Raw genomic sequence first — 14,722 nt, forward strand, 5'->3', positions numbered from 1 at the left:
CGCTTATTGTTCGAATTTATCACCAACAAATCACAGACACCTACTGTAGAAGAATCCATGCCAGTATACATAAAACACTGACACATTAAAATAAAACAGTAAGCACTATGTAACGTAATTGTATAGTATGCTGTTACACAACATGCCTGTAACGATTGACTTGAAAGCCATGTTTCACACATTTAATAATAAAATACAATCACAGGCCTAATGATGTCATCCATTACATAATTTGTTGAAAGAAATGATGTAATCAAATTCATTTCATCTCATTAAAACTAATAAAAATGTAGATAATATTTAGCTCACTATATTTATTTATAAAAGTTACTTCTGTAATCCTTCATAATTACTAAGTTCAAGCTCGAACAAAGTCCACTGTAAGATACCATTAGTTTTAGATTACAAGCAGGAGTTTTCTTTAAGTTAAATGGAACTGCAATAGTAAACAAAATAAACAAACAGGGGAACTAGTAAATTCAAATCAGGTAGACTTGCTTGTGAAATAATGTAACCCTTTTTGAGTCGTTCTCGCTCTGTTAACAACCACATGACTTTTGGTTCGGAATGTCCTTGATGCACTGCATTACATCTGTCACCTAACCCAAACTTCTCCACTATCCTGCCTTCCATGTGATTTGTGGAAACACCAGGGAAACTGCATATGCTCCAGTTTCCCACTAAAAGCCACATTGTTGATAGTTGTTTTGTAAATTTCCTGCCTCAATATGTTCTACATGAATTCTGATATTAATGTTAGGCTTGATGTTAACACTTTTGTTTCTTCCCAAAATTCTACAACTCCTTGAAAGTTTCTGAAGGCTTTGTTCACACAGATTTCTTCCAGTGTGCTGGAACTTCCCATTAGCTGTATTGTGAGCTCTCATTGATCAATGTATTATGGTTTTTAATGCTTATCATTTGTTGATGTACCAGTCGGGTTTCATAATCACATAATGCTCAGTTGATTTGTCATCATTTTTTTTTTCTTCTCATGTTGATAAAGAAGCCTGGACTTTGTGCAGGCATATTCACCTTCTTTAACTGGAGCAGGATTTGTCTGCTATTCCTATTGTATTTCTGATGGTCTTATTTAATATTTTTCTTTGGTGTGTACTATTTTAAATCTTGATCCAGTTTCTGTTATTCATGTGGTTTCTATTTTATGTTAGATGATTAAGTTTTTGAATCCTTGTGTCATCTCCCGATATTTGGGTTCTTGCTGATGCACACAGAAATTAACACAATGTTAATGATTTTCATGTTCTTCATATTCCTCGCGCGAGTGGCCTTTTTAGTAGGGTCATCTTCTACAATATATCATTCTTAAGTTCTGGAAACCTCCTGGGTAATTCATCTGATATTTGTTTTGATTTTTTTTTTGTAAGGGCTGTTGTCTTTTTGTTCATTTATGTACATGTATAATTTTGATTCTTGATTATTATATTCTGTAACTTATTTCATTTAGAATACCTTAATGCATAACACTATCATATTTTAAAGGGTTTTTAATTGGAAAACAAATTTTGATTTTTATGGATTGGTGTTATTAAGCAAAAAAGTATTTGAACAAAAGAAAAATGACAGTTGCTAATTGTATAGTTTTCATAAAAATAACTTTTAAGGTAACATTAGATTAAGGACCAAACAAAAAAAGGTTCCAATTTAATAATTTCACGGTAAAGAGGCTATTTTTTAAAGTTTTTCTTATGTTACATAACAATAGAAACGACTGGAAGAGCTACATGCACTGTGGGAGCTCTTGTTATCAAGGCTTTCTGAAAAAGGTCTAAAGTTGCACCAAGCTTTACAGTTGGTTCAATTCCTCAGACAGTGTGACGAAGTCATGTTCTGGATCAATGATAAAGTAAGTCTCGAGCTGACAAACTCTTATTTTTTTGGAAATATCTTAAGTAAAATGGTTTTAATTTCTTATACCGTTCCCTAACAGTGGTATCCATATACTACATTGAGTTGTTTTTGTTTTGTTTTTTTTTGGTTATTAAAAATGCTCAGTATAAGGCTCTCGGAAAAATCTTCCCATAAAAATTACTCATTTTCTGTGTGAAATGCATTGGGCACCCACCAGTAATTTGTCAGATAAATTGAATTATTGATGGTAATTGTGTAAATTATTTCAAGAGACTCATATTGGTGATACTACAACCAACAAAGTTATGATGGTCCCACATAGTGCGTTAATGATTTAGAAAAACGTGTTTAAAAATACTGGTGGGAGTTCATGTTAATTCTAGGGTTAATAAACATGTGGGAGGCTACATAAAGAACTTAACATTTTCTTTGAAACTATCTCTTCCTGACGACCTGTTGTTTTATTTTGTTAAGAATGTTTAATAATATGTATTTATCTGTATAAGAATATTTCTGTTTAAAAAATCTTGTAACATTTTAGTGAAACCATCAAAATGATCAATCTGTGTTAATAGTATTTAAGCCTTAATAATAATGCAAAGTGCCAAGAAGTATTTACATGTGCTAATCTATATGTGTGTGAAAGATAATAGTATTTAAACCTTAATAATAATGCAAAGTGCCGAGAAGTATTTACATGTGCTAATCTATACGTGTCTGAAATCAAGTCTCATGCTCTATCCTAAATCACAGCTGATCATTGTCCTGAGTTCATGTTTTTTTTAAACTGTGTAATTTAAAAATTTTGAGCTGTGATTAGTGTTTAGTCACATCCATTATCAGTTCAATACAAAACATTATAAAGCATGTGTTGAAAACTAGTTAAGTATTTTATTTGGAAAACAGGATTTTTATTCAAGAAATTTTATTAAAATACTTTAACAAGTTTTTGACAAAAGCGTTTCTAAAACAAATGGTAAAGCTGATTTTGATATTTTTTAATATAATTTAATACAAAGTACAAAATGTGATCATATTTGTTAAGTCAAATTTTGAATATATTTGTTAATGTTATCTAATAATAATGTTATCACAAAATGTGATTATATAGTGTGTAAAGTATCATGAAATATCATTATTTCTGTTTTTGTAGGAAACTTTTGTTACAACAGAAGAATTTGGTCTGGATCTTGAACATGTTCAAGTACTACAGCGAAAATTTGATGAGTTCCAGAAGGTAACTGAATGTTATATGATTAATGTAACGTGAAATGATGATTAGTTTTGTAAAACCTGAAAATAAAATGTGTTTTTTAGGTTTTAGTGACTTGGGAAACTTGGTTGCAACAAAACAAAGTAGATTGGAAACACTTGTTTTGTTATTTAAATCTTCAAAACCAAAGTTTTATGAATTATGTTTTAGTCGTCCATATCTATTCTCAGAAAGAAGTGGTACCGCTTTAAAGTTTAATGGATTTACTAATGTAATTTATTGCATATTTACGTCAACAGGACATGGCAAGCCAGGAGTTTCGAGTTAGTGAAGTGAATGAACTTGGGGACGGTCTTATCAAGGAAGGTCATCCGGATGAAGCTGTGATCCAGAAGAAGAAGGAGGTAAGTATAATCCAAAATAACTTGTGTAGCCATTAGTTAAATCCTAACACTTTTTTAATTTTGTAATTTATTCAATAACTCCTTCAGCTTGAGTCTTACAAAAACACGTTTTTGTAAACATAGTTTATTTTTGTGTAAACTTCCAAAAATTTATAAGAATGGGGCAAGAGTTAATGTTTGGTGCTTGTTGTTCTCTGTGTGTGTTGTATAATTGTGTGTATCCAAGTGTTTGTGTGATTTGACGTTAACTGTTGCTTGTGTATTTATGTATGTGTATATATATATTGCATATTAGTACCATGCATTATTTTATATTTACTTTGGCATCACACTTAGTAGAAACTTTTAATCTTGTGAAGATTACTCCATGAACCAAAATCTGTCTGCTTATTTGTTTTCCATTGTATTATATGGTCTTTGAGCTGTTTTAATTATGTCTGACTATTAGCATAGCTAGGCCTGGCATGGCCCGGTGGTTAGGGAGCTCGACTTGCAATCTGAGGGTTGCGGGTTCGAATCCCCGTCTCACCAAACATACTTGTTCTTTCAGCCATGGGGATGTTATAATGTGATAGTCAATTCCACTATTTATTGCTAAAAGAGTAGCTCAAGAGTTGGCAGTGGGTGGTGATGATTAACTGCCTTCCCTCTAGTCTCTCACTGCTAAATTACGGATGGCTAGTACAGATAACCCTCGTGTAGCTTTGTATGAAATTCAGAACAAACCAAAACTTTTAGCACAGCATCCAACCCTAAAGGATGACAGTGCATGTTATTATGTGAGCTTTTGTTGAACAGGAAAAAAGTAACATCAGTATTCAAAGGCTGAATAGTTGTGTAGCAGTATATTGTTCTATTGTATTATTTCAAGTATTGGTCAGTGAAATGTTGTCATTTATTCAGGAATTGCATGATGCATGGCAGAGACTGAAAGCATTGACACTTCTGCGTCAAGAAAAGTTGTTTGGAGCACATGAAATTCAACGCTTTAACAGGTAATTATCATAAAAAAAATACATAAACAATAATGTATTTCCTATCGCAAAGATCTCTCTCTGCTCTTATAAAAAATTTGTTATGTTTCAGGAACTTGTATTTTATTCTAAATTGTAGAAATGTGGACAATACATAAAGTATTGATAGACAGACTTCCTTGTGTAAGCTTGGGAAAGTATTTTAAATACCCTATGTATTGTAGCATGAAATCTGATTTTAAATAAATTATTGAATAAACATTTAAATCATAATTTTTAAAAAATTCTTTAATTTTATTCAGATTCAGAATGGGCTGACTAAATATTGAGTGCATGTCAACTTTTGAAAATTGGTCACTGTTTTATGTATTTTAAGTACCTTAGTGTTGAGAGATGAGTTTTATATAAAGTTCATTGTGTTAGGTCTAGAAACTTAGTTAAGGTCATGATAACATTGTGATAAGTGCTGGCTTTAATATTTTTATTTTATATATTTTTTAATTTATTTAGTTGATAGTTTTAGTTTACTTTACAGGATGGGACAGTCGAGATGGGCCAATAGGTCCCTTGTTGTCCCTGAACATTATGTTATCTTAAAGTTTCTCAAATTAGTTTTATCCAGACTATTTTGTCTTACGTATTGGTTAGCTTTAGACCAAAGTTAAAAAAACAACAACCTTGATTTGAAGTTAATATTGGTATTTGGGATTGCTTTTCAAAGATAATTACTGAAATCATTCAGTATGGTTTTGTGATGAGCTGCTGTTGCCTATGGGAGTAAGGGTGTTTCATACAATCTGTTAGGTTGAAGTTGGTTGCTCGAGTAACTGTGTGGCTTTTGTTTGTTACTCTCAATTAAGATTGAGCTAAATATTATAATTTCTGTTAAATTTTGGTGTTCAGAAGCATTAAAAAAGTACATTGGTTCAGGTGAAAATAGAATAAAATAATCTTTGTTGTTTAGATATATACTTAAAACTTTGTTATAAACATTTTGGGGCAACATTTTAGCCACTGTAAAAGTATTGTACCAAGTCCATATTAAAAATACAGTATGTTGATAATGGCTGGAGATGGCTTGAATAGGTAATGAAGAAAAACTTTAATATAAGTTTAACATAACAGCAAATGTACAACGTTTCGACAAGGTTTTGTCATCATCAGTATGTTAATGTTTGCTACTCATCAGAGATGCAGATGAAACAATTGCTTGGATCACAGAGAAGGACTTGGTACTCTCTTCTGATGAGTATGGTCGGGATCTGGTCAGCGTCCAAACACTTCAACGAAAACATGAAGGGATTGAGAGAGATTTGGCGGCCTTGGAAGATAAGGTTTGTTCATCAGACTTCTTGATCGTACTTAGAATAAAGCTTTATTGATTGCTGAACTCTCACGACAAATGACTTTATGTACATAAATTTCTACGTGTTAGAATTTTATGATATTAAAAATAGTTTGGTGTAAGTCAAGTATGCAACTATGCAAGCTATATTTAAGCTTTCTGGCTATTCCCAGTTTAGCCCTGAAGAAGAAAGGTCCATCTTTCGAAAATGCTCTGGTTATAGGGTTTTTATCATTTTGTATTTAGGCTTTCTGTATTTTCAAGCATTTGTCTTTGTCTTATTTGGGGAATTTGATTTCTAAAGATAAGTTAATAATTACTTGATACTCTTTTTTTTGTCCAAGGTGATGACAATTGGGCAAGAAGCTGAACGACTCTGTGCCAATCACGAAGACCACGCAGACCAAATACAATCCAAACACTCAGAAATAGTGTCCAACTGGGAGATGCTCAAGGCTAAGGTATCAAAACGTAATGTATTAACAAACTAAAGATAGAATTGTTAAAGTAGTTTTTATAGATACTTTTAAAATTATTTTATCAAAACAATTTTGGAAAAATGGAGAAGATCTTATCTCTCTTGTCATGATGTAAAAAAAAAATATGTATTTGCTAGATATTAACCAGAAAACTATTTTAGGTAATTTAGTTTTTTTTATTTTTAGAACTAAAAGTTCATTTTTTGTGTAATTTGTGAAGTTTTATTGCAAAATTGAATGAAGTACTTGTCAATACATTTTAAAAATTATTCATATAAATTTAATTAAATTTTGCACTGGTTGTTTTCTTGAAACAAAATTCACATACCTTTAATATAAGAATCTAATGTTTTAAAATAAGTGATGCGATCATCAAACAGGTGTGATAAATTAAATTTATTATTCAGAAATCTAATTTTAGAAAAGAATATATATAAAAGAGACCTTAGGAAATTTTTTTATTTCCCCAAAAAACACAACATAAAAATATTTATACATTTATATAACTATTTCACAGGGTCAAGAACGACGTCAGCGACTGGATGAATCGTATTACTTACATCGTTTTCTGGCAGATTTCAGAGATCTTGTTTCTTGGATCAATGACATGAAAAGCATCATTTCGGCTGATGAACTTGCTAAAGATGTAGCTGGAGCTGAAGCACTACTAGAGAGACACCAAGAACACAGGGTAATTTGAAATATTTGTTTAACTTAGCCCTAAATGCATTTTCTAACACTAGCACCATTAGATTTTATTGATATCTTTTACGTGTTTATTTTATCTTGAAAAACGACTGAATTACTAGGCTGTTTTGGAAAAATGAAAGTATTGGCTTGTGTGTCGATGTCAGTAAGTATTTGTGTTTCTAACATAATTAAAATAGTTATAACCATGCAAGAGTTTGTGTTATTTTGTGGAGAAGTTAACATAACTTGCATCATTATGTTAATTGTGCTCAGAATTTACTCATTGAAATAACTTAATTATATTTTTTTCTGTTAAAAGTGGATGTTAATCAGTGTTATGAAATATGTTAATAGTTATTTTTAAATATGAAAAAAATTCATTACTTTTTAAAAGCATCTATAAGCTCTTGTTTATTATGGAAAGTGAAATATTTAACAGATTGAAATAGAGATAAAACACACGGATGATGTTTTTTGGACTATTTTAATTGTGTTCTCAGAGATAAATGTCTTTACTTTAAGGGAGAGATTGATGCTAGACAAGACAGTTTTCGTGGCACTGTGGAAGCTGGTCAGAGGTTACTGGATGAAGATCATTTTGCTGTTAATGAAGTTAAGGAGAAAGTAAGGAAGACTATTTTATTTTTGTTATTTTAAGCGCAAGTCTTTTATAAACTTTTGAAAATATAATTTGTTTAAAATTGTTTCATGGTGTGATAAAAACGAATGTAAAAAAAAATGGAGAATAGCCTTAACTAATTAACATTTTTTTCAGTTTTGATTTTACTTTTTGTTTCCATTTCTATAAAACCTCACCTTATTAGTAATTTAAATAAATAAATTGATAAACAGTTTTCTAAATAAAGTAGAATGAAATACTTTTGACTACAGAATATAATTATAACGTTTTGCTTTCTTCTTTATAAACAAAAAAAACAAATAGAAATTTAGTTTTGTACCATTATTAGTAATGTCTTTGGCTCCTACGTTTTAATGGATAGGATTAAGAAATTTTCACTTCTATTGAAACCACAGATGAAGGAATGAGCTTGATGAATATGTTAAAAAATCTAATTCTACAGGATTGTAAAATGAGAAGTAACATTGTATAAACACAACTTTTTGGCTGGTTAAACAGCTACAGTTCATCTTGAAGGAGAGTATTCAGATTCGAACTGTGGGCTATAAAACTGTAACATAATTATAAAAAGAAAGCTTGAATTGAAGTAAAAATTATTAATTGTAAATACAATAGACGTGAGAATGTGATATTTAAAAACTGATATTTCTATTCAATAAGTGCAACATTAATGATAAACAAAAGATGTTTAGACATTCGCTTGTTGATAGAAATTGCAAAAAACTGAAGAATTGCAGCTTTACATTACATTCTCTGCTGCAATTTGAATTTAGCTGGTGACTTTGAACTTTGAAAAACAAGGTTTGCAGTCACTGTGGGAAGAAAGAAGGATTCTCTATGAACAGTGTATGGATCTTCAGTTGTTTTATCGTGACACAGAACAAGCAGATACGTGGATGGCTAAACAAGAGGTAAGCTAGGATTAAAACGGTTATCTCATTATGTCTTTGTTTTTGTGATCGTGTTTATCTGAGGAATGGTTAATAAACCTTACCAAAAGTCCACACGTAACTGTTTTTCATTTTTATTTTATTGGCAAGCCTACTGAAGATGTCTAACTCTACATGACCTGATAATGTTTTGTACTCTTCTTTCTGTCTTAGGGTTTATAACTGAAAACAAAAAAAAAGGTTTTGATACCCATGATGGTCAAACTATTGATATCCCTTTGTGTAGCTTTGCGATTCACACCCACAAACAACTGTTTTAAATGAATATTTAAATTTTAGTAGAGAAATTTTAAATCTAGAAACTTTGATATACTTTTACAACCTTTTAATATTAACATGTTTTTTAATATTTAATTAAAAGTTCCTTCTTCATTAGGAATGTGTCAATTAATTGTTTAATAATTTTGTAATCAGTTTATCAGCCATAAAACTTAACTGAAGTTGGCCAATTCGTAAAACAAAAAGTTGCAAATTTCTAACTTTTTTGTGGAACTAAAATTGAAGTAGATATAATAGATTAAAACCATTTTTATTTTAACTTAATTTCTGGTTATTGTTTCACACATCAATAATAGATTAAAACCATTTTTATTTTAACTTAATTTCTGGTTATTGTTTCACACATCAATAATAGATTAAAACCATTTTTATTTTAACTTTATTTCTGGTTATTGTTTCACACATCAATAATAGATTAAAACCATTTTTATTTTAACTTAATTTCTGGTTATTGTTTCACACATCAAAAACTTTTCCACTCTTTAAAAACAGTCTCTAGTTTATCCAAGCTCGAATATTCAAGAGAGTCTATCGCCATTTAAATTTTTTTAAAATATAAATGTGGATTGATACCCCCCACAAAGTGATAGAGTGATTGCTGTAAATGGGCATTCATTCCTATAATTAATTCTAAGATTTTTGTTATGAAACTCCATGTAATATATATATATATATATATAGTAATTTTGAATCTGTGAAAGACAAGGAAAATAATTCATATCACTCCAGAGGAATGATTGTGCTGAACAAACTGAATTTTATCACTCATAATTATTTTATCAGTGTAAATCACCATGTTAGGCCTAAGGCTGGAGACTGAGTTTATAGAATCAAATGTTGATGAGTTGTCATGTGTCTGTATGAATTGTGACTCATTTAAGTCGGTGTTTTCAAACTGCTGGTCTATAAACAGGCAGTTGTCCAGAAGATGGTTTCAAAAAATCTGTTTTTTAAAGTATAATTACTGAAATATATTGTTTTACAATGTGATTTAAAAGTACTTTAAAAAGGTAATATGGTACAAAGCAGTCTGTGAAATTTTAGGATCAATACTAGCTGATCCTCAGTTGGACAGAGGTTGGGAACCATTGATAAAGGTATTAGGTAATGGTAGAAAAAATTTAAAAATGGTTGGATGCTTCCAGTTAATTAACCAACTTTTCACTAATTTGCTGATACTCATAACACTACTCCATTTGCTGTTTGGAGTGTCTTCATAAACATTACGTTATTACAATTACTTTAAATAATAGAATATTACAAAATATAACTATTATTGTTAAGTTTAAATGTTTTTTGAAGAAATAGTTTACTTATCCATATTTACCGTGCTATATTTCACACCAAACGTGTATTTATTTATAAACATGCAATCCTTACTTATACCCTGGGATTCCTAATTGCAAGTAAGTTTCTTCTTTAGCTTCAAGTAAAATACATTATTTTTTTCATTGCCATTTTTTTTATCTTGGACTTTAACATTATTGCATATTTTTAAGTGTACTGAAGGAGCTACTTATAGGCTGTATCTACCGGGAAATATTTGTTTAGCAAGTTCATACTTCTTTATTTAGTATTTATTTGTGTAACTAATGACATGTGACCTCAATTAATATAGTTTCTGTTGTTGGCTTTTATTGTTACTGATCTGTTTGTTTTCATAATATGAAATTATTTACATGATGATGTGAGCTTTCATTAATTTATCAAGTCATTTTGTTTTTATCCTTAGGCCTTTTTAGCAAATGTAGATCTCGGGGATTCTTTGGATTCTGTAGAAGCCTTGATAAAAAAACACGAGGATTTTGAGAAATCTCTTGCTGCTCAAGAAGAGAAAATCAAAGTAAGAGCTTATTTAGGTGTTTAAATATACTACAAGAAATAATGTGTAGATTAATAATATGTTTAAAAGTGGAATCATAATATTTTAAACTTCGGGTCTGTTTCAGAAATTAGTACTGGCCTTAATATATTTTAAATCTATTAAGAAAAAAATTGGCTCTCATAATGATGCTGATAAAATAATACTAGTAAGATGTAATTTTTTGTTAAAAGAACATGATTAAAAAGAACTATATTTATTGTAAAAAATACATAAAAGTACAGTAAAAATATAGTAACACCCATTTATTAAAATGTTTTTCTGAATATGCTTTCTGTTTTGATAGGCACTGGATGAGTTTGCCACTAAACTCATTGAGGGGCAACATTATGCTGCTGATGATGTTGCCCAACGAAGGGCTGCTGTGAGTTACTTTATTTTGTTGTTAAAAAGAATCAGTATAAATAAACTGTAGTTTCTGAAATGTTAAAGTTAAGTCTTGTAATAGGGTTTCTTATATATTTTTACCAATTATTATTATTTTTTATAAACATTTTCTGTGTCTATATCAACTTTAGCTGCTTGAACGACGTCTGGCTCTTCAGGAAAAATCAGCATACCGACGATCGATGCTAGAGGATTCTTTCAGTCTGCAGCAGTTTGAAAGAGACTGTGATGAAACAAAGGGATGGATCAGTGAAAAATTGAAGACTGCTCTGGATGATAGTTACTTGGTAGAGATAATTATTTTCTAAGTTCGTTATTCTGTAAATTATTGGGTTAGACTACATGTTGTAAAGAAATACCCATGCAAGAAAAGGAAAAGTTTAATAAAAGTGATTAAATTAAAAGTTTTATTTTTATTGAATACAGTTCTGTCTTAATATAAAATTCGATTGAAAAAAAAAATGTATTGTGCAGACTGTGTTATAAAGTTTAAGTTGTTTTAGTCATTCGTTTATAGAAATATCATAGAAATAAAAATGAAATATTCACATATTCCAGTAAGGGTATACAACACTAAAAACCAGGTTTCGATACTCAAGGTGGGCAGAGCACAGATAACCCGTTGTGTAGCTTTGTGCTTAACAACAGACAAACATATTTCCTTTATAATAATTTCTTATGTATAACCTCATTGCTATAGTTACTTTCATTTCATGATAAAAAGTAAAGTAACAAATTGAAAAGATATGGGTTTTGGACATTTTCTCACATCTTAAAATAACTGCTCATATTTTTATACATTGTATTATATAAATCTGTTTTTTCAGGACCCAACCAATTTGAATGGCAAGGTTCAAAAACATCAAAACTTTGAACAAGAACTAAATGCCAACAAAAGTAGAATTGATGAAATTACAAGCACAGGACAGGAATTGATTGATAGCAACCACTATGCCTCAGACCATATTGGGTAAGGAGGGAAAATTGTAAGACTTAACTATAGCTTTTTACTTAGAATCATTCAATACGTATTGTTGAACTTGAAGAGAAGTGGTGCTTGGTGAAACAAGTTATCAGACTTTTTGATACGTTCCTGATATGACTGTGGACAGTATTTCATGAAACATGTTACAGTTTACATGTTAGGGATGTGAAAAACGTTTTACTAGTTTTTGTAATAAAGTACTTTTTAGATTATAAAAGTAATTATTTTGTTCTGTGTATTTTATCAGATCATGAAACATGTTTTTACTCGACTTGTTAAAAAATTTAACTGATAACATTGTGAAATAAACATTAAGACTTTTTAAAAAGGTACTTGCTCAGGTCATGAAATAAGTTTTACTGTACTTGTTAAAAAACAATCCTTGCTCAGATTGTAAAATACATTTTGTGAGACTTTTTAGAAAGTTAACCCTTTCGCAACGGGCACCTTTACTACACATGTCACGAGGTTTTAGTTACTTATATTTAAAACTTAATGAAGCTACTTTTTATTTATGTTATACCGATTAGTATAGCTTAACATCATAGCTAATAATCTATTTTTTAATAGTATACAATTTTTAAGTTCTTGAGTTTATAAGACAATATTAAAAAAAAATTCTGTATTTCCCCTAGTTTGAAAAATGTAAAATTTTTTTTTCTAGGTATCCCCTTTTCTGTATGTTATTCACCTCTCCTCCAATAAGTATGAAATTTATCATAAATTACTCACTACCAGATTGCCATCCCTCAGACAAAACAATTTTTATAATCTTCAATCTTGTTTGGTTACAGAGCTATCAAATATAAAATCAGACCCTTCTTGCCACACCCACCTGTCACATCCTCTTTTTCAGGATTTGTTAATAGTTTTTTATGTTTAATATTATATTATTTCTAACCAATAGAAAACAAATGTTTTCATCTATCAAATGATGTATTATATTATGTTGTCTTCTGAACAGAGAATTGTCAACTTCTCTTTTAGTACAAGCTTCGTTTTCATGGGAAAGATATCGACTTGCATGGATGAATTTGTAATGGCTTTTGTTGCATAGTTAGAAAGTTAGTTATGGAATCTTGTCTGTTTTTTGCGTGTTATTATTCTATGTTTTTTGGTGCATTACTTAATAAAATAAAAATTATTTAGTGCACTATATCATTAGTATGAAAAAAGTAGGGTTAAGTGTCATCAACAGTTGACAGCAAATAAGAAAAAGTCCAGGTAATTACTTTATTTCTTGTTTTTCATATGGAATACAAGATTTTTGGGATGAAGAAAAATATTTTTAATTTCAACATGAAAATCACTTTGCACTTGACCTAGCAATGTTTACAAAAGACTTGTAATGTTTTCCAAAAGTCTACCAAATTTTGTGAAGATACGCATAATGGTTTAAAAGTTCTAGTATAAATACTTTACGAGTGTAAATGTGCATACGGACTTGGTATTTTATACTGAGCCTGTTGCAAAAGGGTTAAATTACAGATACCATAAAATATATTTTACTGTATATGTTTAAATTAACTAACAGGCTTCTGCAGAACATATTTAATTGACAATATTACAATGCAGTCAGATTTTCAAGTACTGGAAAATAGTCTTTAAGTAAATTCAAAATATTGAGACTCAGTTGAAATGATTTTCTTTAAAGTATAAAACCTTTCTTTAGACTAATAAAAAAGTTTAATCATTATTAAACCTATACCAGTGTTTTGTGTTATGATAAGAGAACAAACTGATTATATGACAGGAAAAACACTCTGAGGTGACTAGCAGTGACTAATGTTTATTTATATTATAGTAAAAGAATGAACGAAATAATCGAACTCTGGGAGTCCTTGAAAGATGCAACTTCCAAGAAGGGAACCAAATTGGACGAAGCTTCTGCCCAGCTGCAATTTAACCGTGGAGTTGAAGACCTGGAGATATGGTTATCTGAAATTGAAGGCCAGCTGATGTCTGAAGATTATGGGAAGGTGTACAATAAAACTGATTTTTGTCCTTGTGATTGTAGACCTCTATTGAAGGCATAAAATTGGACAGTTTCTAAGTAGTTTGAAGTATGCTAATGTGCTTACAATTGCATATTTCAATCGACTTTAGATACATCAGCTAGTTAATGAATGTACTGGTAACTATATTCTGTGAACTGCATGTATCTAACCTTGATTTAAATATTCAGTAAAATAAATTACTTTATCCAGAGCCAAACTAAGAGCTCTTTGTATACCTTAATATTTGAGCCAAAGCAAGAATTTATTCTTAAAAGTTAGCCTTAGGAAACAGTTTTGCAATCATGGTACATGAAAAATGTCCCCCCTCCCCCCACCAGTGCCACAGTGGCAAGTCTAAGGGCTTGTAATGCTAAAAACTGGATTTGGTTACCTTTGGTGGGCATAGCACAGATAGCTCATTGTGTAAACTTGTGTTTAACAACAAACAAAAAATGTACTCTGAAATTTTTTTTTACATTGTAAGAAGCCCCCCAGTGGCATGTCTGTGGACTTACAATGCTAGAAACCGGGTTTCAATACCCATGGTGAGCAGAGCACCGATAGTCCATTGTGTAGCTTTGTGCTTAACTTCAAACATTGTAAGAAATAAAGTGTGCAGCAAATT

At 30.3% G+C, this 14,722-nt stretch overlaps 1 protein-coding gene across 4 annotated transcripts in view; it reads left to right on the forward strand.

Moving 5' to 3' along the window:
• The window catches only part of LOC106460433 (spectrin alpha chain-like), a 93,720-nt gene that overhangs the window by 17,003 nt on the left and 61,995 nt on the right, over positions 1-14,722 (forward strand). For all 4 annotated transcript variants that reach the window (XM_022387137.1, XM_022387138.1, XM_022387139.1 and 1 more), the window contains exons 4-17: positions 1,727-1,867; positions 3,026-3,109; positions 3,385-3,489; positions 4,393-4,484; positions 5,653-5,797; positions 6,153-6,269; positions 6,805-6,978; positions 7,500-7,601; positions 8,391-8,528; positions 10,579-10,689; positions 11,015-11,092; positions 11,247-11,402; positions 11,943-12,085; positions 13,905-14,079. In XM_022387137.1, coding sequence (XP_022242845.1) covers positions 1,727-1,867; positions 3,026-3,109; positions 3,385-3,489; positions 4,393-4,484; positions 5,653-5,797; positions 6,153-6,269; positions 6,805-6,978; positions 7,500-7,601; positions 8,391-8,528; positions 10,579-10,689; positions 11,015-11,092; positions 11,247-11,402; positions 11,943-12,085; positions 13,905-14,079 — 1,761 coding nt within the window. The remainder of the gene's footprint in view (positions 1-1,726; positions 1,868-3,025; positions 3,110-3,384; positions 3,490-4,392; positions 4,485-5,652; positions 5,798-6,152; positions 6,270-6,804; positions 6,979-7,499; positions 7,602-8,390; positions 8,529-10,578; positions 10,690-11,014; positions 11,093-11,246; positions 11,403-11,942; positions 12,086-13,904; positions 14,080-14,722) is intronic.

The sequence above is a fragment of the Limulus polyphemus genome, unplaced genomic scaffold (assembly GCF_000517525.1).
Source record: "Limulus polyphemus unplaced genomic scaffold, Limulus_polyphemus-2.1.2 Scaffold768, whole genome shotgun sequence".
In the NCBI taxonomy this organism is placed as follows: domain Eukaryota; kingdom Metazoa; phylum Arthropoda; class Merostomata; order Xiphosura; family Limulidae; genus Limulus; species Limulus polyphemus.